We start from the raw sequence: 25,486 nt of genomic DNA on the forward strand, positions 1-25,486 counted from the left end.
GTTAGACAAATGATCACGACCCAGCACAGGAGTCACTGCAAAATAATCTGAGAGCCCGGGCTGCCATCATGTAAGAATTTATCTCGGTTTCCCTTGGAATCGAAGTCCATATCAGGAACATAACATCCAAAACTGACTACCATGCCTACTCCGCTTCTATCAAATGCGCCTAATCAGGGTGGTCTTTGCTCTCATAATCATCAACAAGGCCGGTGGGCTTATCTACAACCGAACCTTCCATGATGATGGTTTAAACAAGCTGTCGACCAACGACTATCTCGTCCTTGCCGGTACCTTTCACGGGTGCGTTTAAATGTTCTTGCGTTCTCCTAGTCATCTCGTCTCAGTTTCCCACTCACGTGCTTACTTCCCCCTAAATCCAACGAAACCACGTGATCACCCTCTCAACCACCACCACTTTATCCATCACAAGCTTACACTCAAGACTCACATCCTGCCATGTACAAATCCACACAACACAGTATCCACGCCATCACAGCCCGCCTGAACCCGATCAAAGCACCACCAGCCGCGCCGGGGAACCGGCCGGACCCGCCATCGGGGCTCGAGGTCCTGGAGACGGAGAACTTTAGGGCGCAGTGCTTCAACACCCTGACGGGCATAAAGTTCCTTCTCTTCACCGACACGACTCAGGCCAACGTCGACATCACAATCCGTCGCATCTACGACCTGTACACCGACTACGTCATGAAGAACCCCTTTTACCAGCTCGAGATGCCCGTCCGCTGCGACATGTTTGACCGCAAGCTCAACTCGTACGTCCGCGAGATCAACAACAGGTAGCGACTGTCCGGCCGGGACGGAGTCGGCTTGATGCGCTTCAGGGAGGAGGACCAGGTTTGGGTCTCTTGGGATTAAATGATTGACGTCCGCGGGGCATCAAAGGTGGACTTTGTAGCTTGTCATTAGCAAAGGCCTATTTGCCTGCTGATCATCATGAAAGTGTATTTATTTATGGGGATGTCCCGGGAATGGAGAAGATCCATAGTTGATTCTTGCAGCCAAAACCAGCATCTAAAGTCTATAACAATAAAAACGCCGCGTCTGGTTGCATTGTTCCTTGTCCCATTTCGACTCCATCGGAAACGCCTTGTCTACTATGAAGTATCCATCCTGTCCCCGCCATCGTTCTTCTTGTCTTTGCTCCCGCTCGGTCCCCCGCTCTTATCCAGCAACGGCGCCGACTCGTCCTGCTCCTCGACGCTCTCGAGACCCTGCTTCTTCGCCTGCTCGGCCTCCTTCTTGGCCTCCTTCTCCTTTCTCGCATTCTCCTCCTCCAAACTCATGCGCAAAGCGAGCGCCAGCTCTGGGTCGGTCGCCGGATCAAACTCGAGATCGCCAAAGTCGCCGCCGCCACCGCCACCGCCGGCAGCCGCTGACGAACCGGCGCCCTCGCCAAAGATGGGCGTCGCGATCAACTGGTCCGAGAGCAGGTTGCCCGAGGGCGGGATGACGACCAGGTGGCTGTTGCCCTCGTTGTTCTTGACCTTTGCGTTGAAGGCCTCGAGCTTCTTGGACGTGTCGTCGTCCAGGTCGCCAAAGAGCACAAAGTCAACCGTCACGTTGTTCTTCTTGAGCTTGCCCGCCAGCTGCACCAGCGCCTTTTGCTCATCCGATACGGGCGAGCAGACAAATGCCACTATGCGGGTGCGCTGCGTGGTGTTTTGTCGGTGCTTGAGGGCGAGCTGTTTGCGAATGATGGCCGTCAGCTTTGACCTCGAGCTTACTTCTACGTTTGCCCCGCCATCTCCCATACTCCATCAAACGTCTCGTAGACAAAGACCCCAACTTACGCTTGCGACCTGAATTGCTGTTGCGAGATGAGATGATCCAGACACCTTCTTCTTGGTCCGGTGAAGGCCCTCCAGGATCTTGCCCTGGTCCGACGTCAATGTAACCAGCACCTCGGGATCCTTGCCACCCATGCTCATCAGACCGACTGATGACTCCGGGTTGCCATTAGTGACGTGCTGAAAGAGAACATTGACTGCATCGGCTTGGGCGTCGAATCGGGTTGGTGTGTAGTCTCCGTTGCGACTGCTTTCGCTGTTGTCCACAACGATCATCACGGCTTCGAGAGGCATTGTGGGCGGATGTTGGTGGCCAGAGGGGCCGTCTTTGGTAGTGTCGGTGGATTCGCAGGATTCGAGAGGAGTAGCGATGAAATAATTACCACTTTAATTCGTGCACTAAGTCGTATATGACCTACGTGAGCAAATACGACTGTGATTTGATCTTGGTTCCTTTGAATGGATGAAGCGATGGAGGTTGAAGCTTGGAGCTTTTGGCTTCTTGCGTAAGGCGAGTTCAGCCTACAGGTACGTACCTTGTCCGACTGTACTGTGGACAAGCTTCAGTAAGTGCTAGCCCCACATCATACATCTCAATCTCCATAATTATTGGCCAACCAGAAACCTGGCTAGCACTCGGAACGGTTTGTTTACTTTCACCTAGCTTCGACCCATCGCACATTTGTCGCCCGGCACGTCACGATTGAACCCGCCATTCTTACCTATCCATGCTCCATACTTCCTGGTTACCTTACCAGCCATCTTCACGCCATTAAACATCGCAAGCATAATACGACTCCCGCCCCCAACACCGTATCGCGCCAACTGCTCATGTCGACAGTTTAGAACTACTAGCCTTGAATTTTAAATCAAAGCAACGCGCCTACAACAAACACAAGAACTAAACATGCCGCCCGCACGAACAAGAAAGCGCAAGTCGGAAGACTCAGTCGCTGATGAAAACAACGCGCCCGGAACTGGGGCAGGCGAAAAGATCCCGACAAAGACAGGCAGCCCCGTAAGGACGCCGACTGGCCAAGGTCCCGCGAAGAGGAGGAAACTCGGCATCACCATGGCTCAAAAGCAGGCCTTGATTGACAACCTGCAACTCGAGAGTACGTTTTGTCTTGGTGGTCCTGGCTTTCAGCATGTCCGCGTGCCCAGGTTATGACTGATCAGTATCGACATGTAGTCACCGAACGTGCGAGGAAGCTTCGCGCCCAGTATAACCTCCAAGCGCAGGGTCTGCGGACGCGCGTCGAAATACGCGTCAACCGCATCCCGATGGCGCTGCGCAAGGCGAAGATGGGCGACTTGGTAGCGAAATACACGGGCGGAGGTAGCTCGGCAATACACCACGCGTCAAGCCGATCTGCGGCGGCGGCTTGTCAGCGCCCGCCGCCAGTCCCCGAAAAGGATGTTGCACCTAAGCGACCCATGTCACAAGCATCTACAACAGCTGGGAACGCGTCAAGGGGTCCAGGCAGGCCACAAAAGCGGCTCAGGTTCGTTATCTTCAGTCGAATCACTTCTATCTCCCCAGCTAACAATACAGTCAATTTAGCAATGAAATGGCTGGCTTCAACAAGGAGAACGTCGACGCAAATAGTCCTAAAAAGCGCGTCCGTGCCTCACCAGCCCCTGACATCGCCCACAACCCATCACAAGTCCTCTCTCCCACATCATCCAACACGCGCATCGTGCCGCGCAAGCGTGCACCTCCTGGTTCATCAACAACAGCAGAACAGCAACCGCCCCGTCCGGCATCGCCAGCAAAATCCTTCATCGCCCGTCCAGCATCTCCCGTCAAGAAGCCGTCCCACAACAATTTGCTTAGCAACATGGTCGAGAAAGCTCGATCGACGCGGGCAGCCGCCACGCGCAAGACCACCACCTCATCCACTGCCAGCTCTGCTGCCGGTGGTGGGACAACCAGGACCAGGAAGGCCGCTGCCGCGACCACGGCCACAGCAGCGTCGCGTGCCGCCGCGGCGCCATCCAGGACTGCGCGGAGAATTAGTGGTATCAGCGAGTCTAGCGATGGGAGCACTGCGACCGTGGTCAGGAAGAGGCCCACTACTACCGCTTCGCAGGCGTCGACTAGGACGGCGGCTCCTGCGCCGGCCAAGCGAACTGTGATGGGAACCATCAGGAAAGGCGTTGCCGGTGCAACGACACGCAAGGCTCCCGCCGCCAAGGCAGCCGCTCCGGCACCAACCACTAGTACCGGCCGTGTGCTACGAAAGCGGACATAAATATATGCGCATGAAGCGCTACGATTACAAACATGGACACGACAATGTCTTTGAATGTTGGAAAAAAGGGTTATGATTGTGGCTCTAATTCTTGCAGAGAGCACTGATGCTCGTGTTTTTTTTTCTTGTTTATTCTTTTCTGCGAAGCTGATGGTATCAGTCTTGGGAACATGAAATGGCGTTTATGAGTGATCAAACAACTACATTGCAGAGGGTTTTCACCCTCAATCTGCACAATCATTACTATTTGATATTTCGGCATCGGTCAATATCCGTCTGCAAGTTTTGTTTTTCTGAGGGTTTCGGAGTTTTGTGTTTGGGTATCATCAACAAGATTAACCAGAATGGCTGGCAATTGAACAAAAGTGCTGGCTTTGAGCAGGTCCCCTTCAATGATGGCCTATGTAAGCTTCCATATTGACCCGTCTTTTTGAATCCTGGTGTCCTGGTCACCCTTTCAGGCGACTGGCCGACGTATAAGCTTTTCCTAGCGGCTGCACCAAACTAGGGGAGATTCCATGGCAAAAAGCCGTCTATGTGAATGTAGCCATGTTTTTGCTGTTCAGGCCTTCAGTGCTTTTGACCTCTGGCGTTTCCTGGACCGGACTTTCTGCCACATAGTGAGGTTGCATCACCCCGTGAATGTCATCATCGTAATCGTACCTTCATTGCCAGCTCCCATCATAAAATATTCTACAACCATTAACCAGCGGCAGTGGCAGCCTCCTTCTTCTTGTTCTTCTTGTCGTCGACCAGCTCAATGTTGTCTTCTGGCACATCCTTATATTTCTCGACGATGAACTCTTTGATCTCTTCGCTAACATCTCCCTGCACCACAATCTCCTCGCCGCCGGATGCGACCTTGGTGACAGAGGAACCCGTAGCGAACTTCTTTCCAAAATCCTTTGCAACCTAGCATTTCAACATTGTTAGCATTCCTTGCCGCCTTTCTGGCCGGGAGCCGGAATGGAACCACTGTACCATACCTTCTTCAACTCAAGCCCGAAAGACTCCAGACCCGAGACGCTGGTGACATATTTGCGCTTGTTTCGCTCGATCCTCTTAACGGTGACAACACTCTTCTTGAGCTTGTCGGCATGTTTAGCCTCGGCGGCCTCAGCCTTGGCTGCCTTCTTCTTTGCGTCCTTCTCGGCCCGTTGTTGTGCTTCGACAGACAATGCGGCCGTTGCAGCCTGGAGGGCCTCGGGCGACCAGATCCTGTCGTACATCTCCTGGTTATGTTTTTGCAGCCAGTCCTGGCATTTCTTGACGGTGCCTCCATATTCACAGTACTAAGTGTGACGTTAGAGCCTTGAAACCTTTGGTCGCGTGATCGGGTAGCTTGGGGGAACTGCAAACTGGCTAAACATAGGATTTGCTCACCTCTGGGGGTAATGAGCACACTGTCACGCGAGATCATCAGTATCAAGTGCGGCAATGTTAGTTTTAGTGAGAATATGCAGTTACTATACCTCCGCAGTATGTCACCTCGCGTCCCTGGGGTTCGCTGGGCCCAGCTTCTGGCTGCTCTACGTCGGCCATACTGATTGGATAATGTAGGTAGGAAATGCTTTGGGTTGCCAGAAATTCGATTCACTCCAGCAAAAGAGGATTGGAAATAATTTGCAGAGCAGGAACACGCAATGTAAATTTTATTCGAGTTGGTTTGAGCTGTTGTGTTTCGTTTGCTACAAAGTGACGCTATGAAGCATGCTCTAAAGGCTACATTGAGCTAAATTGCCCCTCTATTTGAGTCGCATCATTATTTCAAAGCGCGTCGCGGGGTTGGAGGGGAAGCAAGCTACCTCCGCTGGGAGGCACGGGCACGGTACCTTCCGTACCAATCGAACGTACGGATACGATACGTATCCCGAGGGTTGCGGGGCTTCGAGGTTGAGAAACTCCACCTTTTGCTTTCTTAGCCAACGGCCAAGATGCGGCGCGCTTTGGTGACGCAACAATCGATTGGGTCAAGAACTGCAGAGTAATTTCAAACTTCTTTGCGTCGGTATCAATTGGGTTCTCGGTTTAAAAAACCAGAAAGAAAAAAAATCCTCGTCCAAACGGAGTGTAGCGTTAAACTCTGAGGAGATGAGTTTTTCAATTGACCCCCAAAATAGCCAAATGTCATGCTACCCACTTGTCAAGTCTTTCTTGGCTGACAGGCAATCTGTTGAGATCAAACAAGGAAGAGGGCAGGTCCGATAGCGGAGCCTACGGGGTCACCGCTCCCAAACATGGAATTTTAGGGATGAAAGATGGGATTCTTGTGAAAACTCCTGACCATGAACTGAGTCGTCTCATCAGCATTGGAAAAACAAATAAAGGGTTCACGCTGGGTGGCCCACGTCAAACATCAATACAAGGAGATCACGAAGTGCTAATTTCGGTAGATAGATAGTGAAAAGACTAGGTTCCCTTCTCTCTTGACAATTTTGATCGATGACTCTTTGTGCTGATCGATCGCGAGCAAAAGGGAATGCAATGGAACCACATCTTGTCTCCACTGGCTGAAAAAACTAAAGTACAGTACTACGGTAGTAAGTTCAGTCAGTCAGTACCTACGTAGCTGGCTCTTATCTTATCGAGTCGCCGAGCCCCGGATCCACGAAACTTTTTTCTCTTTGTCACGCTTGCTACCCGGCCATATTTACTCATCCTCCCGCTTCAAAGCGCTCGTCAAAGCTCACAAGAGTGAATAGCCGAACCTCACAAGACCTCGGGGGGTCATTGTTGGGTTAGACACGCTCTCTATTAAATCAATTGACCTTTTCCCGTCACCAACCTCCCCCGTGGTCTACATCAATTGGGAAAATTACTCTATAAATCGCAGCCATGGCTACCAGACTGGCGGGCCGAGCTCCGGCTTTGCTACGCTCAGCCCAGCGGGCTGCATTCGCACCCAAGACCTTATCGCAGTCATTGGCTGCTAGGTCTTTCACAAACGCTGCCGCCCGGCCGGGTCTCCGGGCTACTGTTGCAACCACACAGTCAAAGTTGGCGCCGAAGCGGCTGTTCACCGCAACCGCTGCTGCCCTCGCCCAGCCGGCCCCAGACGCGGACTCGTACCTCCGCAATCTGCCCAGCTCAGTCCTGAAGCAGAGTGCCACAGACATCAAGAAGGTTCTCGTTGTCGGAAGCGGTGGTCTGGCCATTGGCCAGGCTGGAGAGTTCGATTATTCAGGTTCGTAGCTCACCGCAGACTTGATCGTGATTCTGAGTCATACTAGCACAAGGTTGCATTTTGGCCGAGCAGATTGACTAACAAAAGCTGTTACGCTTTGCAGGCTCGCAAGCACTGAAGGCTCTCAAGGAGGCTGGCATTGCCTCGGTACTCCTTAACCCGAACATCGCTACCATCCAGACCAACCACTCCCTTGCCGACGAGGTCTACTACCTTCCTGTCACCGCCGAGTACTGCGCCTACGTTTTCGAGCGCGAGCGTCCCGATGGCATCTTCCTTGCCTACGGTGGTCAGACCGCTCTGAACCTGGGTGTTGAGCTCAAGAGGAAGGGCATCTTGGAGAAGTATGGCGTCAAGGTTCTCGGCACCAGCGTCCAGACCCTCGAGCTCAGTGAGGACCGTGATCTCTTTGCCAGGGCTCTGGACGAGATTAACATCCCTATCGCAAAGTCGATTGCCGTCAACTCGGTCGACGAAGCATTGGACGCCGCTGAGAAGGTCGGCTACCCGATCATCGTCCGTGCGGCATACGCTCTCGGTGGTTTGGGCAGTGGTTTTGCCAACAACAGGGAAGAGGTGAGGAGCTCCGACTCTATTAGCTTTTACATGGAGAATACTGACACCCAAGCAGCTCAAACAAATGGCCGCCCGAAGCTTGACGCTCTCGCCCCAGATCCTGGTTGAGAAGAGTTTGAAGGGCTGGAAGGAGGTCGAGTACGAGGTTGTCCGTGATGCTGAGAACAACTGCATCACTGTGTGCAGTAGGTCAACTCTGACTCTTCATGGACTGAGAATGATTTGCTGACATTCGAAACCCGCAGACATGGAGAACTTCGACCCCCTTGGTATCCACACTGGTGACTCTATTGTCGTTGCTCCCTCTCAGACCCTCTCTGACGAGGAGTACCACATGCGTAAGTTTGCCACGCCTAATATTTATGTGAGACAGAGGATGTTAACCTTTCTACAGTTCGATCTGCTGCCATCAAGATCATTCGTCATCTGGGCGTTGTCGGAGAGTGCAACGTCCAATACGCCCTTCAGCCTGACGGACTTGACTACCGTGTTATCGAGGTCAACGCTCGTCTCTCTCGATCTTCGGCTCTTGCCTCCAAGGCTACTGGTTACCCTCTCGCGTACACTGCGGCTAAGATTGGTCTCGGAAACGCCCTCCCTACGCTGCCCAACGCGGTCACCAAGACCACTACTGCCAACTTCGAGCCCTCCCTTGACTACGTGGTTGTCAAGCAGCCCCGATGGGATTTGTCCAAGTTCCAGCACGTCTCGAGGGACATTGGTTCCTCTATGAAGTCTGTCGGTGAGGTCATGGCTATTGGCAGGACCTTCGAGGAGGCTATTCAAAAGGCCATCCGCATGGTTGACCCCAGGTTCCCCGGCTGGTACAACCCTAACCCCAACGCCGAGAAGTTTGACGATCTCGACCACGAGTTGCGAAACCCGAGTGACCGCCGTTGGTTGGCCGTTGGTCAAGCCATGCTGCACAAGGGATACACCGTTGACAAGGTCCACGAGCTGACCAAGATTGACCGGTGGTTCTTGCACAAGCTGCAGAACATCGTGGACTGCGCCAGGGGCCTCGAGTCTGCAGGCTCTCTCGATGCCTTGAGGAAAGACAAGGTTTTGAGGGCAAAGCAGTTGGGCTTTTCCGACCACCAGATTGCTCTGGCCCTGAACGTTGGAGGAGCCAAAGTTAGCGAGATTGATGTTCGCGCTTACCGCAAGAAGCTCGGCGTCACGCCCTTCGTCAAGAGGATCGACACTCTGGCCGCCGAGTTCCCCGCCTCCACGAACTACCTTTACACCACATACAACGCCTCCTCGAACGATGTGACTTTCGAGGACAACGGTACCGTCATTCTTGGCAGCGGTGTCTACCGTATCGGCAGCTCTGTCGAGTTCGACTGGTGCGCTGTGTCCGCCACCAGGGGTATTCGCAGCCAGGGTGAGAAGACTATCATGGTCAACTACAACCCGGAGACCTACTCCACCGATTTCGACGTTGCCGACAGGCTCTACTTTGAGGAGCTGAGCTACGAGAGGACCATGGATATCTACGAGCTCGAGGGCGCCAAGGCTGCAGTTGTTGGTTTTGGTGGGCAGCTTCCCCAGAACATTGCGCTGAAGCTCCAGGAGGTTGGCAAGGCCAAGATCCTGGGTACTAACCCGCAGGATATCGACAAGGCCGAGGACAGGAAGAAGTTCTCTGAGATCCTGGACAGCATTGGCGTTGACCAGCCGGAGTGGGCTGAACTCAAGTCAGTTGATGAGGCCAGGGCTTTTGCCGACAAGGTCAGCTACCCTGTGCTTGTGCGACCCAGCTACGTGCTTTCGGGTGCTGCCATGACCGTCATCCGAAGCCCCGAGGAGCTGGCTGAGAAGCTCGAGGCTGCGGCTTCCGTCAGCCCTGAGCACCCGGTCGTTATCAGCAAGTTCATCGAGGGCGCTGCTGAGATCGATGTCGACGGTGTTGCCCACGAGGGTAAGCTCCTGGTCCACGCTGTCTCTGAGCACATCGAGCAGGCTGGTGTGCACTCTGGTGACGCCACTTTGGTGTTGCCGCCCCAGAATCTCGATGAGCAGACCATGGAGAGGCTCAAGGATATTGCCCAGAAGGTTGCCAAGGCCTGGAACATCACAGGCCCCTTCAACATGCAGATCATCAAGGCCGACCAGCCTGGTGAGGAACCCAAGCTGCGTGTCATTGAGTGCAATCTGCGTGCATCTCGATCATTCCCCTTCGTCTCGAAGGTCCTCGGCGTCAACTTCGTCGACGTTGCCACCAAGGCGCTGCTCGGCAAGGATGTGCCTGAGCCTGTCGACTTGATGAAGGTCAAGCGCGACTACGTCGCCACCAAGGTGCCGCAGTTCAGCTGGACTCGTCTCGCTGGTGCCGACCCCTTCTTGGGTGTCGAGATGTCTTCTACTGGTGAAATGGCTTGCTTCGGCAAGGACCTCGTTGACGCCTACTGGGCATCGATGCAGTCGACCATGAACTTCCGCGTCCCAGAGCCCGGTGAGGGTATCCTTCTCGGTGGCCAGACCGACAGGGACTGGCTGATCAAGGTTGTCGACTGGATTAGCCCGCTTGGATACAAGTTCTACGCCGCCGGAGACGATGTCAAGGAGTTTGTTGAGCGTACCGCCAAGGGTGGTGTCAAGGTCGAGAAGATTGACCTGCCTGTAGACAAGGTCCAGCTTCGCACGGCCTTCCAGGACCACAACATCAAGGGTGTTTTCAATCTGGCTCTTACCAGGGCCAAGACCACTGAGGACGTTGACTACATTATGCGTAAGTTTGCCACCAACTTCACCTTCTTATCTGATACCAAACTGACCAATGATTTTTTTTCGTTTAGGACGAAACGCTGTCGACTTCGGTATTCCTCTGTTCATGGAGCCGCAGACGGCAATCCTCTTTGCCGAGTGCATGAGCAAGAAGCTGCCTAGGCAGGATGGCATCCCCACCGAGGTTCGCAGGTGGTCTGAGTTTATTGGCGGCAAGCCTCTGTAAATACAGCAATACTCTTTGAGGGGGGGTGCTTGTGGTTGAATTTGTTTTGGCATAAAAAGCACGGGGCTGGCGGCTAGGTTTGATGTGAAAGATCAGACTTGTCGCCGGGAGTTTCTTATCTTTTTTGCGGTGTTGTCGGCGAACCTTTTTTCTCATCTTGATATCTGTGGTTCATTTGATTTTTGATTTGTTGACTTTGGGCTTTTTGATCATGGTGTTTATCTTGGAGTACTTATACACCAGTCAGTTTTCTACCATATCGTATTCTATGTGGCAACTCGACTATGTACCTAGGTGTGCAGCGATTTACATGGCATCTTGGATTGGACGATACGTGACCGTAGAGTAACGATTGAAATTCTGTGATGATGCAATTGCAGCGTAAAAAGTATGAACATGTGTTTCCATGGGTATTTTCGACTTGTACAACAGAAATATGAATATACACGGTGGCATCTCGCCTGATTATATCGTAACACAGGTAGCCCCCCAGTTGCAGGGCGCTATCATTGAATATCGTCATATTTGTTCTCAAGGGGTCGGGCCTCATCAAGAGTGACGCCAGCTTTCCTCCTTAGCGCAACAAAGAACGCCTCTTTGGATTCCTGTAGGCCATTGTTTTGAAAAAAAAAACAAAAAAAAAAACTGATCAATCTTTTGTCTCCAGGTGTGTGCCTAAGCCTAGTTTCTAACTGGGCAAGACAAAAGGTATAAAGAAAAGGTGATGACTTACACTCCGCGAAGAATCCGGCTTTTCTCGATGGACCTTGGTGAACAGCTTCCTAAGCTGCGTCTCGAGCTCCTTGTCGGCGGATCCCTGGTAGAACTTGCAGACGAAATGACCACCGGGACGGAGTGTGTCGCTGGCGAAGCGTAGGGCTGCGTGGCAGAGTTCCTGTTGTCGGTGGAGATTGTGAAGAAAAAAAAATCAGGGGTCAGGAAGAGTTAGAAACGAAAACCGCAGCCATCCTATTGGAGGAATTTTTGGGGAGGGTACAACAAGGGGAGGCGTTACCATGCTGCCTGCGTGGTCTCGAAAGGCCATGCCGCTCGTGTTCATCATCCTGTGGGGGTTGCTTAGAGTGTTATTCGAGAAGCCGGTGGTTTGGGGCCATGGTTCTGACATGTCGCTTATCACTATCTGTTGGTGGTGCTTGGTGTTTAGTTCTTGACCATATAAACACATATAATGCTTTTTTGTTGGAGCATAATGTCGAAACGAGAATTTATGGTTACTTACATCCACTAGCTTCTTATCGTGCGCCCCTTTGGAAGCATCGGCCGGCCGGGTAGAAGCAGCATCCTGACCACCCTCTCCCTCTTCACTGGCCATGGCAGCACGCACCACCTCCTCCTCTGCCACAGAATGCCTCTCCATATCGACATAACTCTGCTTCTCCTCGACACAATCAACCGCACCACCGGCGTCGCCGTCTTCACCAGTAGCAGCAGCAGCAGCATCACCCGCCCGCGCCCGATCCCTAGCCTGCAGCCGGTGCACATCCACCACGAACTGCTTAACCATGCCCTGCACCACCGGCGACAAGAAGTTGCCCTGGATGGTGGCGACGCCGGGCGGCGGCTGGGCGGGAATGACGTCGATGCCCAGCACGCGGCCGCCGGGCTTGGTGCGCTCCATGGCGACCTGCGACCAAGACCCCGGGGCGTAGCCCAGGTCGACGACGAGCTGGCCCTTTTTGAACAGCCGGTACCGCGAGTCCATCTCGATCAGTTTGAACGCCGCCCGGCTCTTGAGGCCCTGAACCTTGGCCTCGCGCGCGAAAAAGTCCCGCCCCTGCCGCGCCTTCCAGCGCGAGTTGGACGACGACCGTCGCATCTGCTGGTGGGATAAAGGACATGTTGCAGGCGGCAGACTGCTACGACTGGTAGCGGGGTGCGGTGCTGCTGCTGCTGCTGCTGTGAGAAGAGGTGGTGAGGCGGTTTTGGGTCTCGCGAGGCCTGAGAAAACTGCGCCAAGCCCGGATGCGGCCGGCGGCGTGAGGCTCATGGCTCGAAACATGACGAGGTTTTTTTGCGAAGCCGAAGCTTCCGTTGATTCAAGTTGCAATCATAGGACGTGCAAAAAAAGGGGTTTGAAGCTGATGAATTATATGTCAAATTATTGTAACTGGGGATGATGCGCTTGGTTTCTAAGTGTGATCGGTTTTCCTGAGATGAGTTTTTAATTGAACCGTTGAACTTCCTTCATTCACCCTTGCTGGCCTGTGCGCATTGCTTTTCTCATCTCAAAACACTGGTTGCAACGTACTGCATGTTCCTACGATATTTACGACAAAACAAGAGCCCAAGGACACATTTAATAAAGAGGGAAAATCAGAAAAACAAACAAATTGTTTCATTGCTTGAAATTCATACAGAGTGCATACTCTGCACGAAGCACATGTCAGACCAGCTCATAATTATTCATACAGACAATTTTCACCCCTTGACATCAAGAGACTGAATTGAACACAAAAATCCATTCCATGAGCCAGGTCCCGACCCAAAACGCCATGTTAATGCAATTTCAAAAACCCACCAGACCTCTTTCACGCCAGGAAACTTGCGTTAACCCCCCTACGATCACGCTTCAGTGGCGAAAAGGCCTTGCCTGCAAAAGCGCGTGCTCCTGCAGCACCCAGTTGCACTTTACCAACCCCCTTACCAACTTGCACCTTGCCCGGCTGTCTCTTAGCAACCGGTGCTGCCTCTGCATCGTCTTCGTCGTCAAAGAGAGTCTTTGCCGCACCGCCTAACAGCTTTCGCTTCTTCTTCTTAGGTTCTATCTCTGCTGTGGTCGTCTCTGCAACCGTCTCAGAGGCCGTCTCCGTCGTCGCCTTTTTCGCCGCCACAATGGTGGCCTTTGCCTTCTTCTGCGTCGGTTTCTTAGTGGTGGTGGCGGCAGTAGGGATGGCGACCGTCCTGTTTTCCTGGTCGCCGCCCTCCTCAACCTCTTCCACCACCTTCTCGAGTGTTTGTGTCTGCTCTTCCTTTGATGTCTTGCGATTTGTTGTCAGGCATATGTTCTGGGCTGAGGGGGTCTCGCGGAGAGCTACCTTCGATTTTGGCCTGCCCCGTGACTTGGGCTCTGGCTTGCTCGCCACAGATGCATCAGGCTTTTGAATCTCTGTGGGTTCTGTTGCGTCCTCCTCTGACTGAACCGTCGTTTCAGCGGCTGCAGATTCCATAGACTGATGTCCTGCAAACGTGTCATCCATGACATCTTCTTCGTCTTCATCTTCCTCTCCCGCTCCTCCATTGCCTCCGGCACTAAACTCGACGGGCCCTTCGGCAAAGCTCATGGTCTTTGTTAAAAACGGCGTGATGGAGAACATTGACTTCTCGCCAGCGAGTGCCTCGACCCTCTTCTTAAGAGGTTTCTTGCTACGCTTCTCCTCGATTGTTGGTGTTGCCAGTATGTCAAGCTCTCGCGCCATCTCCTCGGCGCGGCGTTTCTGTCCAGGTTGCGCCTTGCCCTTGGCCTTGGCCGCAACTGGCGCCTTTACCACACGGTTCGCAGCTGCCTGCTTAGCTTCTTGCAGCTCGGCGCGACAGCTCTTCAGCTCCTGTCTTGTCTCCTTTAGCTTGGCCTTGAGCTCTGTAAATCTTTCATCAATAAACTCGTTTTGGGCCGTCAGTTCAGCCAGCTGCCTCTCAAGCTCTCTTCTGGCCTTGGTCGCCTCAGCCTGCTGCGTCTTGAGCTGGGCCTCAAACTCATCTGCTTGCTGGCGTAGCCTATCCTCAAGCTCTGTTTCTTTTTCTGCATCTTGCTTTGCGCGCTGGGCTGCGCGCTTCTCGTTGGCCAACTTCTTCTCGAGATCTTGTATTTGCTGACGAAGCTCCTCCTCTACTTCCACTTCCTTGGTCTCTTGTCTCTGGATTGCACGCTGAGATGCACGCTTCTCGTTTGCGAGCTCTACCTCGAGCGTGTTGACTTGGCGTTCGAGTGCTAGCTTTTCAGCCAGCATCTCGCTGTGGTTCGCCAGTTGCGACCTGAGGTGTTCCAGCTCAGGTTTCAGGTTTGCGAGTTCGCGCGTCAATGCAAGCTTCTCGGAAAGCATCTTGGTAGAGTCTTGCGAAATGCCGTTTAATGATTGGAGTTCAGCCTGCGCAGCAAAATTGTCAGCAAAACAAAAGCAGTTGGTGTTTACATAGAGTCGTCAAGTACCTTGAGGTTCGATATCTCTCTTGTTTGAGCCTTTAGCTTCTTCTCCTGCTCGTCGCTCTTCCTTGTAGAGGCCACGAGCTTGCTGCGTGCTTCAGCATGCTGTTTCGATAGCTTTTCGTAGCGGTCTGTCTGCTGGCTCAGCTGCGTGCGGATGGTCGCTACATCATCCCGTAGCATGGTAGATCGGACCCGGGTCCGCCGGACCTCTTCATCTTTGACGATTATGGTGGACTCGAGCGCCTCCCGTTGGTGCTTCATCTCGGCCTCGTGTAGCGCGTCTGTCCTCTGTTGAGCGGCAAACAAATTTGTTAGTTATGTGTCAAGTGTTTCGTATACAGCATCCATCCGCAGAAAGAATTCGGACAGCACGTCTCCAAGTGCGCGTGGCAAAAACAATCTGACATAACATACCTTGTCAGGATCGGCGTTGACGCGCTTTGCAGGCATTTTTGCTGTTGCGTTGCTGGGCGCGACGCGTGAAACCGCAAATAAAACAGCCGCGATATCACTCTCAACAAACAAAAAAAGTCCAGCATTCAACCCGTTATCCTAGGGTTGAGAGGACAAAGTGTAGTAGATGCAAATTCACAACTGGATGCTAGCTTGTGCGCTCCCTGTTTTTGGCGTGGTGGGATAATCCGAACCAGTGGTAGAAATTCAATGGCGGACCTTGCTGGACCGGGGGTCAACATCTCCTTGCGGAGACGAAGTGTCAACATACTTCCGAATTCGGATTAGCGCCACTCGGCCACAGAAGATGTGGATACATTTGGACTTTGGCTGCAACACTACGCCACATTTGGTGACGCATTCAAGAGGGGAACGGCAGCTTCAGCCACATGCTACCCTATGAGGAAAGACAGCTGTTCAATCTGAATTGGATCGAGCGCGGACCTGCATAGGGAGCAGCGAAGCGTCGAGATTAGTGCCAAAACTCAACTATCGGGCCAGCTGTTCTCGATCATTGATGATTTGATTCTATAGGTCAAGTCACGTAAACCAACCATTGGCAACTGGTCATTGCCAATTACTTTTCTTTTTCTTTTTTACTGCACTTTGATCGATTTATTCGACCTCGTCCTTCATTTAAACCCAACAACATGAGGTTCCTTTCCTTCGTCGTCAGCTCCCTGCTGGCTGTGGGCTCGCTTGCCGCCAAGAAGCCCGCCGCCGACCGTTTCGAGACTTTCCTGGGACAATCCCAAACCCAGAACCCGATCAAGCTCGATGATTCCTCATACAAGAAGCTCACCAAAGCCCCGAGGGACTACAGTGTGTCGGTCCTGTTGACGGCCATGGATGCCCGCTTCGGCTGCCAGCTGTGCCACGAGTTCCAGCCCGAGTACGACTTACTTGCCCGGAGCTGGCTCAAGGGCGACAAGAAGGGTGAATCCCGCCTCATCTATTCGGTTTTGGACTTTACCGATGGCAAGGACACTTTCATAAGCGTGAGTTATGGTTCCGCCACCGATGCAAATGGAAGTAATTGCCTGGTTGCCCTATGTCGACTGACACTCAATAACTGGTGTAGCTTGGTTTGCAAACAGCCCCTGTGCTGTTCTTGTTCCCGGCTACCACCGGCCCGCATGCCGCGTCTAGCCCCGAGCCGATACGATACGACTTTGGTAATGGGTAAGTCACATACTGTATTGAGCTGCCAAACTCATTTATTTGTAGTTGCGTAGAACTGAATGCTAATACCTACATCAGTGCCTTGACCGCCGAGCATATCCACGCTTGGTTGAGCCGCAACCTCCCTGACCGTCCGCACCCGCCGGTCAAGCGCCCGATCAACTGGATACGCTGGATCACAGGCACCGTGTCACTCCTTGGCGTGTCCACTGCTTCGTTCCTCGCCTGGCCCTACGTCGTGCCCGTTCTCACCAACCGCAACGTCTGGGCTGGCCTTACTTTGATCTCCATTCTGGTCTTTACCAGTGGTCACATGTTTAACCACATCCGCAAGGTGCCCTACGTTTCTGGTGATGGCCGCGGTGGTATAAACTACTTCGCCGGCGGCTTCCAGAACCAGTATGGCTTGGAGACGCAGATTATCGCCGCTATTTGTTCGTATTATCCGTGTGGAAACCACACATTTGTCTTTCATCAAAAACAGCTACTAACTTTCTACTCCTTATCATCCAGATGGCATCCTAGCTTTTTCGGCGATCTCTCTCGCCGTCAAGGTTCCCCGAATGGCGGATGCCAAGACTCAGCAGGTGGCCGTGATCGTCTGGGGTGGTGTCATGCTGGCCATGTACAGCTTCTTGCTGAGCACTTTCCGTATCAAGAACGGTGGATACCCATTCTCTCTGCCGCCTTTCTTCTAACGGGTTCAAGCTTGCAGTGCCGGGCCGTCATAAAGACTCGGCGCGACAAGAACGCGCCCAGACAGTTGTACTCAATTCAACCGCCTTAGCCATGCAAAACCCCTTCAGAAGAAACTAGACGAATATTCGGTAGACACAAAAAAGACACAAAAAATGTATGGCTGTTTTCCCTAAATATGGCAATCTCGATGGCCTGCCCAGTACGTAGACTATGATCAAGATAACCATATTCAAGCTTTATGAAATGAAGAATGGAACTATCTCCCATCGCTACTTCGGGATTTCTGGTACTACTCACCACAAGTTTGATTGAATAGATTCTCAAGCCTCACCAATGACATCAGTTCGATTGGTTCCGCCGATTAATGGAATTTGTGTCAACTTTGGTAAGTTGTTTCACACTCCGATGCTCCCCCCCAAACTCAGTTAAGAGTTGTAAAGTCGGTAAGAAAACACCGGCCTGAGTGCGGGTTGGTCTGGAAAGTCGATAAATTGCACCAGGAGGTCACGCTAATCAACTCGGGTTTCCCTGGGTGCACAGTCGGCTGGTCTTACTCGCCACCACTGCTTGCTGCTCTGCTTGTGTCCATCTGTCCATATTTTCTTTTTCAATTGTACAGACAGCTCCGCCTCAATGCTGGAAGAACCGTCAAATCACCCAACAATAACTCAGTATCTTTCGGCAGCGCTTACCGCATCCTCCACCCAAAGATTTTGTTTTAGCCGAGCCCGGTCCGACTTTGGGTTTGCAATATGTGCTCATGTTTTACACAACGATTGCTCTGACTGCTGGTGTAACGAACTTTTCTGGGGGAACGTCCCGTTGATCTGAGAATCTATGTCGGCTAATAGTATGCCTTCATATATACAGATTAAAAGGCGGCACAGGACCACACCATACAACATGGTTCCTTTGGAGATTATGTCTTCCGAACCAAAGGACGACGAGATGTGGAGTAGCATATTTGCGACTGTGTGTGGCCGGAACCTCAATCACGACATGGAGAGTAGGTATGCAGTCGTGACCAAGGCCACCCCGCAATACTATCCCGCAGCCTCGAGATCTCAATAGTGCCAAAATAAATCAACAATATCCGGCCAAACCAATTTCAAAACGTAACATTTGCCAGCCTGCGAGTGGATTTTCAAAAGATATTCAAGCATTAAAACTCTGCAGCCACCTGCGCACAGTCTCTCATCCATCCCTCTCGTGAGCAGAAATGAGGTTTCATCAGGGGTCCTCTTCGGAAGTAGACGGAGGGTTAGCAACTATACGGAGTCGGCACCACAGTTACATTTCGATGAGAATCTCTCCGCACCAACCAAAGATCAGCAGCCACACCTCTGCGTTGGAAAGCTCAGTGCCGGTGGCAACCCTCCCTGAACCAATCAGTGTGGTGCTGCCCAGAGACGGCTCATCTCCACCGGAACTTTTTTTCATTGCTTAGCTATGGGGAATTTTCTCGGCTGCAAGGGTTGTATATTCCCGATGCAGCTGGTGTTGCTGTCAGGCTGCATGCCACTTAATTGAAAGTATTATACCCAGCATTTCTTGGCACGGGATGCTTCCTCCTCGCCAAAGGGGATCACTTCCTGTTGTTGAAATGAAAACTTTATGGGACCATCGTCAGATATTATATTCACAATCCAAATTTGGGAATGCTCGCTCGGAGGGCGCCAGGCCGAGCACCACACTACCGCCTCGGGCCTTGTTCCCTTATTAGGTCTTACACCATGAGTGGTGATTGCTCGTGGCAACCTTGCCCTGGTGGTGATCCGGGAGCCGTGACTGGCAGAGGGCCTCGGAAGGAGCAAGGCCAGGACTGTTGTAGAGACTGGGACTGACCTGAAGCGATATTGCGCTTGTTTCTTGACAATCTAATCACTACATGGCATCCAAGATCGTCTCTCGGAACTTTGATCGGGTCTTTTGGATTGTTTGTATAAATACCCAGACAGCCACTCCTCAACCCCCTTTTCAAAAGGTAATATTTTACCATCCACACTGTTTGTTACTTGACTCTCCTCAAACCAGTCATCTGTGGATCGGGATATCTTTGGAAGAAGAAAAAAAGGAAGGAAAAAAAAAAAGAAAAACCACACCACTCCCTTTGAAATCAGACAGCCATGAAGTTCTGCCACTCTGCCCTGCTGGCCCTCGTCGGCACCACCTTGGCCAGCCCGTCAAGGACGGTAAAGAGCGAGCCCCGCCAGGCATCAGCCGGCTGCTCGGCTGCCGTGACGCTCGACGCCAACACAAACGTCTTCTCAAAGTACACGCTGCACCCCAACAGCTTCTACCGCGCAGAGGTCGAGGCTGCCGCCGAGGCCATCTCGGACTCGACACTCAAGGCACAAGCCCTCAAGGTCGCCGACGTCGGCAGCTTCCTGTGGATCGACACCATCTCGGCCATCAGCCGCATCGAGCCCGGCGTCTCGGACCAGCCCTGCAACCACATTCTCGGTCTCGTCATCTACGACCTGCCCGGTCGTGACTGCGCCGCAAAGGCCTCCAACGGTGAACTCAAGGTCGGCGAGCTGGCCAAGTACAAGTCTCAGTACATTGACCGTGAGTTTCCTTTTTTGTCATTATGAAATCTTTTTTTTTTTTTTTCTCAAACCCCCTTTCATAAGAAAACAACCTTGACCAAAAGAAATAACAAAAAAAAAGCTAACAACTCCATCTTAACTTCCCTACCAACCAGCCATCGCCGCCCTCCTCAAAAAGTACAGCAACCACGCCTTCGCCCTTCTCATTGAGCCCGACTCCCTCCCGAACCTGGTGACCAACAGCGACCTGTCCGCGTGCCAGCAGTCTGCCGCCGGGTACCGGGACGGCGTGGCCTACGCCCTCAAGACGCTCAACCTCCCCAACGTGGTCATGTACATCGACGCGGGCCACGGCGGCTGGCTGGGGTGGAACGACAACCTCAAGCCGGGGGCCGAGGAGTTGGCCAAGGCGTACAAGGCGGCGGGGAGCCCCAAGCAGCTCCGCGGCTTCGCCACAAACGTGGCCGGCTGGAACGCGTGGGACCTGACGCCCGGCGAGTTCTCGTCCGCCTCGGACGCCCAGTGGAACAAGTGCCAGAACGAAAAGATCTACGTCGAGACCTTTGGCCCCCTGCTCAAGAGCGCCGGGATGCCCAACCACGCCATCGTCGACGTCGGCCGAAACGCCGTCCAGGGCCTGCGCGAGGAGTGGGGCCACTGGTGCAACGTTGACGGCGCTGGGTTCGGCGTTAGGCCTACCACGTCGACCGGCAGCTCGCTGACTGATGCACTCCTTTGGGTCAAGCCTGGTGGCGAGTCTGATGGGTAAGTCTCTTTTTTTTTCTCTTTTGTTTTCTGCTCTTTGTTATTAAAAGCATGCCAAAGAAAAAAAAAAGTGATAGCCGTGCTAACAATACCGCTCCATCCCGATTATAGTACCTCTGACACGAGCGCTACCCGTTACGACAGCTTCTGCGGCATGCCTGATGCCTACAAGCCCTCGCCAGAGGCCGGCCAGTGGAACCAGGACTACTTTGAGATGCTTCTCAGGAATGCCAAGCCCCAGTTCTAAAGAAATGGCTTATTGTAGGGAATCATGTTGACCCTGCTGTGGTCAATATTCAACACGTTGCCGGGAGAAAAAGCGTTGGTCTTTCTTTTGGCCGCTCATCATGCCACTCGCTTTGCATAGCTTAAACCAAATGCATTCTTGTTTCTTGTGCTTCAGCTGTACATACATCCCTAGTATATATACTGACTGGTTGAACTTTTCCCTACTGCCACTTTTGTCCTTGTTCAACTTGACGCACTGGGTACTGCATATGTACTTATATTGTAAGGTAAACTATGTCGTGGTTTCAAGTTTCACTTTGACACTCCAGACCATCCCAATGGCTCCATGTCGAGCTCTTTACAAGTTGTGCCTTCGTTTCCCTTTTGCTGCCTATTCAATGATTGAATTCAAACTAGAACTAGACAATAAGCCTTTCGTGACTCCCATGCGCCCGGGACGCCATATCCACCAGCTCGATATCATCAGGAGCCCCGGTATCCCCTCGCCTCCTACGACCAGTGTCGCCCTCCAGCTTCACCCCTAAAGGCAAGGGTGGTAGGGGCTTATCCGGCCTGGTGCCACCCTCACCGCCAATCTCGTTGGCCAGTTGATAGTAGAGAGCAGTACGCTCCCAGAGGGCAGCGCGATTAAGGTGCTTGATACGCTCGTCGATGAGTCTGTTCTTGCGCCTGATCTCAGTCCAGCGTGTCATTGCGCCAAGCTCGAGTAGACTGACCCAGCGATGGACCCCGGTGGGATGCCCGACCAACAAAGCACGCCTCAGGCTCTCGGCGTCCCGGCAGGCTCTTGCCGCCTGCTCTGTGCTGGCGGACGACGGGCGCCGGCTGCACATCTCCTGAACCGCTGCGAGCTTGCGGAGTTCTTCCTCAGCCATCTTGGGTACGATCTGCACCTGTTTGAAGCGGAAGAGAGCTGAAGAGAGGAGGAGTGTCAGGAACGCCAGAATGGCAGCCATGGTTCCTGTCGCAATGCGCTGGCCCATATTGCGCTGCAGCATCCCTCCGAGGCCGGTCGATCCGGCGGCTAGAATGTACCCTAGGCTATGCACAGCGCCAAAGCCTGCTGAAACTCGAGGAAAGGAGGAGTAGTTGGAAGACTGTGGGCCTGTCATGCCTGGTTGGAGGTCGGAACAATCAAACGTCTCCATGATTAGGCCGTTACATTCCGATATTGCAAGGCAGGACAGAAACCCAAAGATGGCGGCAAAGACCACCGGAATGACAACAGGTGTGGGCCTGCCGCTTGATGACAGCGTGTATGCCACCCCAACCAGAGGCAGCAGCATGGCAAAGACAAGGCGGCGCTAGAAGTGCGATGTCATTGTCAGGCGTTTTTGTTTGCCAACCATCTGCGTCGGGTCCGGGTGGAAGCCTGGTAAGAGTGCACGATGTACGCGAACCAAGTAGCTATCCTTTTGGAAAAAGACGCCAACAAAAGCACCAAGGGCCATCATTGCTACGCATGCGCCTACCAAAGAAGCTCTCATGCGGTAGTATTTTGACGTCAAAGATCCGAGTAACAAAATGATGAGGACGAACTGAGCGTAGATCCAAGCCGAGTAGAGTGCTAGAATGGCGAAACCTGGCTGCCTGATCATTTCCAGAGAGAGTTTCAGGCCATGGTACGCCTCTTGTCCCCACCATTTGGGTCCAGACTGTGTGCGATGAAGCTTGACCTCGCCTCGACCTATCCGTTGCCATATTTGAGTTCCTGAACGGACCTGTGCCACAGACCTTCGAAATGGCGACGGCCTTGTCTCTGGTGCCATAATGTTGAGGAACAAAACGGCCGAGATCATTATGATGCCAAGATAGAAGCCCAACGAAGGGTTGGTATTATCGATGATTACTGCACCCAGAAGGAACCCAATGGCAAGTGAACCCATCCAGCACCACGTCCAGATTCCCAGCCACACACCCGGTCCGCCACCATGTCTTCGAACATCATCCTCCGAAACCGTCTCTTGATGTGGTCTGGCGCTCATCAAAGATGCACCGTACACGTCGGTTAGTATCGAGTGAAAGTTCATGCTCGCGAATCCCAGAACCAGTCCCATCAAGGCTCGGGATCCGAGCAACCACCAGCGCCAGCTGCTTGTAGATGGGCTTCTGGGCTCTGAGACAGCAATGGCCTGTGGGAAGAGAAGCGGCATGGCAAGAGTCAAACCTCCGAGGATGTACGGTTTTCGCCCGTGCATTAGTGGTAGAGGCCAGCATAAGAGGCATGGAACCGCGAGGGCAATGAAGAAGACCACGTTGCCGAGAATCACATGGTGGTCAAGATCGGCGATGTAGTACTGGATGGATGGAACGAGGCCAGCATAGAGGCCTGTGAGAATGCCAATCAGCGCAGTAGAGATGCATGCAACTGCAGATACAATGCGTTTGCGTTTAGGTGACCAATTTCGAGCCAGGTCTTCGGCACGGTGAGTTCGGGCGAGGTCGACTCCCCGGTCACCCGTAAGTGTGACATGAGACCGACCACGGAGACTGATGTGGCGGTCTTTTGACTGTCGAGAACTGCGGTCATGGCGCTCGGGAGGCTGAAGAAAGGTTGTAGTGTCGTTCTGGCTCATAATTTTCGTAGGAGAAGCCAAAGTGCGGAGGGTTGGTATTGATAGGAGTCGTAGTAATGATACCAAGCCAGCAAGACAAGATATAGCATCGGAGGGAGTATGGAATGCTGCATGCAGAACTATCAAGACAAGGTTGAAAGAATTGGGTAGAAAGACCGCAGAAACTCTGGACAGCTTACTCCGAGGTAATCAACCACTAGACTGACTAGGTAGGTACCTTAGGTACCTAAGGTACCTACCTAACTAGTCGATGGTATTAATGGGAAGAGCGGGTGACACCTCTCCATGGCACAGGTGCCTATGCAAATATTAGGCAGGTCTAACCACACGTCCACAACTGGTACGTAGTGGCCATGTAAAAGAAAAGTCAATGGCTATCAGGTGAAGCATGCATGACAAAATGTCAACCTGGATCGAAAAAAGGGAGATCAACCTTTCCATCATACAACTTTAGCCCAATAGATTCACTTCGAGAAAAACTTGGTAATCTTCTGCGTTCCTGCAGAATCCACTTTTCCCTTAGTAGGACTCCTCTTGCTACTGTTACTGGTCGCGCTAATAGTCTTCCGAGCCTCCAGCGCCGTTGACTTTTTGGTTGGCGACAATGATTGTATCTTGGCTTGCTTTTTCGGCGGTGGTTCCTCGTCCGGATTCAGAGGACCAACATCAGCTTGTCGCTTGACTGGTGTCTTGGAGTTCTTGACCGATAAACCTTGCTTACTTTCCTGCTCATTTGAATTTGTTGTTGTGGATTTGTTCTCTGCCTTTGCATCGGCTGCACCCTTGGTAGCATCCTTCTTTGCGCCAGAAGCATTGGCGAAGAAGTTGGCAATATTGTTTTTGTTTTCCTTGCTCGCCACTGGCACAATGAAGGATGATGAGTTGTTTCCGACCTTGTTGACATCTTTGCTGACAGCATATATCTCTAGCTCGCCATCCCAGGGTTTCAGGATAGACTGCAGCTCCTTATTCCACTCATGCCTCTTTGGGTTCAACCAGGTGGTGAGCTCCGCAGATGCGGGTTCCAAGATCACGGGCATCCTGTCGTGCAGGAACTTGAGTGACTGATTTGAGTCTGTTGTGATGATTGTATATGTGTAGTGTTTTCGGTCATCGTCTTTTGCATACTCGGTCAATATAATGGCAACGAGGACGAACAGGCGGTGCGTGGGTGGGTGCTGAACTTACTCTCATATTTGACGCAGTCCCATAGGCCGGCCAAAAGTAACAAGCCTCCATCCTTTCGCTTGATGTAGTACGGTACCCGTTCTTTTGGCCCAACTTTCAGCCATTCGTAAAAGCCCTCGGCAATGACGATGCATCGTTTGCGGGCTTTCATAGTGTTCCTGATGCCATGGTCAAATTTGTCAACTTGGGTCTCGTGCGAGCACCCTAGGCTTCGCTACATACCACATCCCACCATTGGCCGCCAAAGAGTCATCTCGACAGTTGATTGTCTTCATCATGGAAGAGTAGTCTGGGTTGCGTTTAGTCCAAAAAGGAATCAGGCCCCACTTCATGGCCTGGAGCTTGTAATGAGGTTCATCAGTCGATGCTGATTGCTCCTCGTCGCTACCGTCCTTGTCATCGTCGTCACCTTTCCTCGGACCCGCGCCCCAATCTGGAGTATCAGCCCTGTAAACGACACCATAGTAGCCCGGCGCAAAGTTGTACGACTGCCGGGGTTGGCCTTGGCTGGGTGGTGATGTGGGTGCGGGCGCGGACTCGTCGTTGTTATTTTCACCGCCAGCACCATCGCCAATCTCGTAGATATTATCCTCTGGGTCTTCCCAGACCGGCATGTTGTTGGCACGAAGCCTCTGCCGGATCTGGTCTGGCCGCTGTAGGAGATGTGGGTCAAAGTCAGTATTGATGACTATGTGAACCAACGAGAGTCATCACATAAAGTACAGATACGGGAGGATTTTACCAGAGCTAGTGCATATCTCCCACACATGTGATCAGATTTTGAGGATGAGTAGTCTAGTTGAACTTTTGTAATTGGTCCAGTTTAGGCAGTGTTGTAAAGGTGAGAGCTCGCTCGGCGTTTGGTGTCAATGACGTGA

The 25,486-nt window shown here is 52.5% G+C and overlaps 12 protein-coding genes across 12 annotated transcripts; 6 read left to right on the top strand and 6 right to left on the bottom strand.

Moving 5' to 3' along the window:
• Window positions 1-163: 163 nt before the first annotated feature.
• PgNI_03012 (uncharacterized protein) lies at window positions 164-804 on the top strand (the record flags this gene model as incomplete). The annotated part of the gene is made up of 2 exons (XM_031123068.1): window positions 164-303; window positions 483-804. The coding sequence occupies 2 exons, from the start codon at window positions 164-166 to the stop codon at window positions 802-804; spliced, it is 462 nt and encodes a 153-aa protein (XP_030983632.1).
• Window positions 429-2,295, bottom strand: PgNI_03013 (uncharacterized protein). The gene is made up of 2 exons (XM_031123069.1): window positions 1,815-2,295; window positions 429-1,706 (listed from the first exon to the last, which is right to left on the bottom strand). Exons 1-2 carry the CDS (start codon window positions 2,103-2,105, stop codon window positions 1,119-1,121), a joined length of 879 nt encoding a protein of 292 aa, XP_030983631.1. The 5' UTR covers window positions 2,106-2,295; the 3' UTR covers window positions 429-1,118.
• A 423-nt stretch (window positions 2,296-2,718) lies between these two features.
• Window positions 2,719-4,066, top strand: PgNI_03014 (uncharacterized protein; the record flags this gene model as incomplete). The annotated part of the gene is made up of 3 exons (XM_031123070.1): window positions 2,719-2,926; window positions 3,004-3,316; window positions 3,367-4,066. 3 exons carry the CDS (start codon window positions 2,719-2,721, stop codon window positions 4,064-4,066), a joined length of 1,221 nt encoding a protein of 406 aa, XP_030983626.1.
• A 369-nt stretch (window positions 4,067-4,435) lies between these two features.
• PgNI_03015 (uncharacterized protein) lies at window positions 4,436-5,766 on the bottom strand. Its single transcript, XM_031123071.1, has 4 exons — window positions 5,539-5,766; window positions 5,450-5,469; window positions 5,053-5,358; window positions 4,436-4,978 (listed from the first exon to the last, which is right to left on the bottom strand). The coding sequence occupies exons 1-4, from the start codon at window positions 5,606-5,608 to the stop codon at window positions 4,769-4,771; spliced, it is 606 nt and encodes a 201-aa protein (XP_030983625.1). The 5' UTR covers window positions 5,609-5,766; the 3' UTR covers window positions 4,436-4,768.
• Window positions 5,767-6,714: 948 nt separating this feature from the next.
• On the top strand, window positions 6,715-11,084 carry PgNI_03016 (uncharacterized protein). Its single transcript, XM_031123072.1, has 6 exons — window positions 6,715-7,250; window positions 7,354-7,826; window positions 7,882-8,011; window positions 8,072-8,164; window positions 8,221-10,560; window positions 10,628-11,084. The coding sequence occupies exons 1-6, from the start codon at window positions 6,902-6,904 to the stop codon at window positions 10,780-10,782; spliced, it is 3,540 nt and encodes a 1,179-aa protein (XP_030983628.1). The 5' UTR covers window positions 6,715-6,901; the 3' UTR covers window positions 10,783-11,084.
• Window positions 11,085-11,156: 72 nt separating this feature from the next.
• PgNI_03017 (uncharacterized protein) lies at window positions 11,157-12,952 on the bottom strand. The gene is made up of 4 exons (XM_031123073.1): window positions 12,023-12,952; window positions 11,798-11,923; window positions 11,516-11,677; window positions 11,157-11,387 (listed from the first exon to the last, which is right to left on the bottom strand). Exons 1-4 carry the CDS (start codon window positions 12,800-12,802, stop codon window positions 11,289-11,291), a joined length of 1,167 nt encoding a protein of 388 aa, XP_030983627.1. The 5' UTR covers window positions 12,803-12,952; the 3' UTR covers window positions 11,157-11,288.
• Window positions 12,953-13,331: 379 nt separating this feature from the next.
• Window positions 13,332-15,397, bottom strand: PgNI_03018 (uncharacterized protein; the record flags this gene model as incomplete). The annotated part of the gene is made up of 3 exons (XM_031123074.1): window positions 13,332-14,888; window positions 14,951-15,235; window positions 15,362-15,397. 3 exons carry the CDS (start codon window positions 15,395-15,397, stop codon window positions 13,332-13,334), a joined length of 1,878 nt encoding a protein of 625 aa, XP_030983624.1.
• A 487-nt stretch (window positions 15,398-15,884) lies between these two features.
• PgNI_03019 (uncharacterized protein) lies at window positions 15,885-17,551 on the top strand. Its single transcript, XM_031123075.1, has 4 exons — window positions 15,885-16,398; window positions 16,482-16,582; window positions 16,661-17,016; window positions 17,096-17,551. The coding sequence occupies exons 1-4, from the start codon at window positions 16,051-16,053 to the stop codon at window positions 17,278-17,280; spliced, it is 990 nt and encodes a 329-aa protein (XP_030983623.1). The 5' UTR covers window positions 15,885-16,050; the 3' UTR covers window positions 17,281-17,551.
• A 633-nt stretch (window positions 17,552-18,184) lies between these two features.
• On the top strand, window positions 18,185-18,664 carry PgNI_03020 (uncharacterized protein; the record flags this gene model as incomplete). Its single annotated transcript, XM_031123076.1, has 2 exons — window positions 18,185-18,291; window positions 18,499-18,664. 2 exons carry the CDS (start codon window positions 18,185-18,187, stop codon window positions 18,662-18,664), a joined length of 273 nt encoding a protein of 90 aa, XP_030984851.1.
• Window positions 18,665-19,287: 623 nt separating this feature from the next.
• PgNI_03021 (uncharacterized protein) lies at window positions 19,288-21,215 on the top strand. The gene is made up of 3 exons (XM_031123077.1): window positions 19,288-19,849; window positions 19,986-20,595; window positions 20,707-21,215. Exons 1-3 carry the CDS (start codon window positions 19,408-19,410, stop codon window positions 20,840-20,842), a joined length of 1,188 nt encoding a protein of 395 aa, XP_030984852.1. The 5' UTR covers window positions 19,288-19,407; the 3' UTR covers window positions 20,843-21,215.
• Window positions 21,216-21,242: 27 nt separating this feature from the next.
• On the bottom strand, window positions 21,243-23,420 carry PgNI_03022 (uncharacterized protein; the record flags this gene model as incomplete). Its single annotated transcript, XM_031123078.1, has 2 exons — window positions 21,243-22,148; window positions 22,317-23,420. 2 exons carry the CDS (start codon window positions 23,418-23,420, stop codon window positions 21,243-21,245), a joined length of 2,010 nt encoding a protein of 669 aa, XP_030984853.1.
• Window positions 23,421-23,632: 212 nt separating this feature from the next.
• On the bottom strand, window positions 23,633-25,425 carry PgNI_03023 (uncharacterized protein). Its single transcript, XM_031123079.1, has 4 exons — window positions 25,351-25,425; window positions 24,831-25,261; window positions 24,609-24,766; window positions 23,633-24,537 (listed from the first exon to the last, which is right to left on the bottom strand). Exons 1-4 carry the CDS (start codon window positions 25,375-25,377, stop codon window positions 23,885-23,887), a joined length of 1,269 nt encoding a protein of 422 aa, XP_030984854.1. The 5' UTR covers window positions 25,378-25,425; the 3' UTR covers window positions 23,633-23,884.
• Window positions 25,426-25,486: the final 61 nt, after the last annotated feature.

Source organism: Pyricularia grisea (assembly GCF_004355905.1).
Source record: "Pyricularia grisea strain NI907 chromosome Unknown Pyricularia_grisea_NI907_Scaffold_2, whole genome shotgun sequence".
Classification (NCBI taxonomy): domain Eukaryota; kingdom Fungi; phylum Ascomycota; class Sordariomycetes; order Magnaporthales; family Pyriculariaceae; genus Pyricularia; species Pyricularia grisea.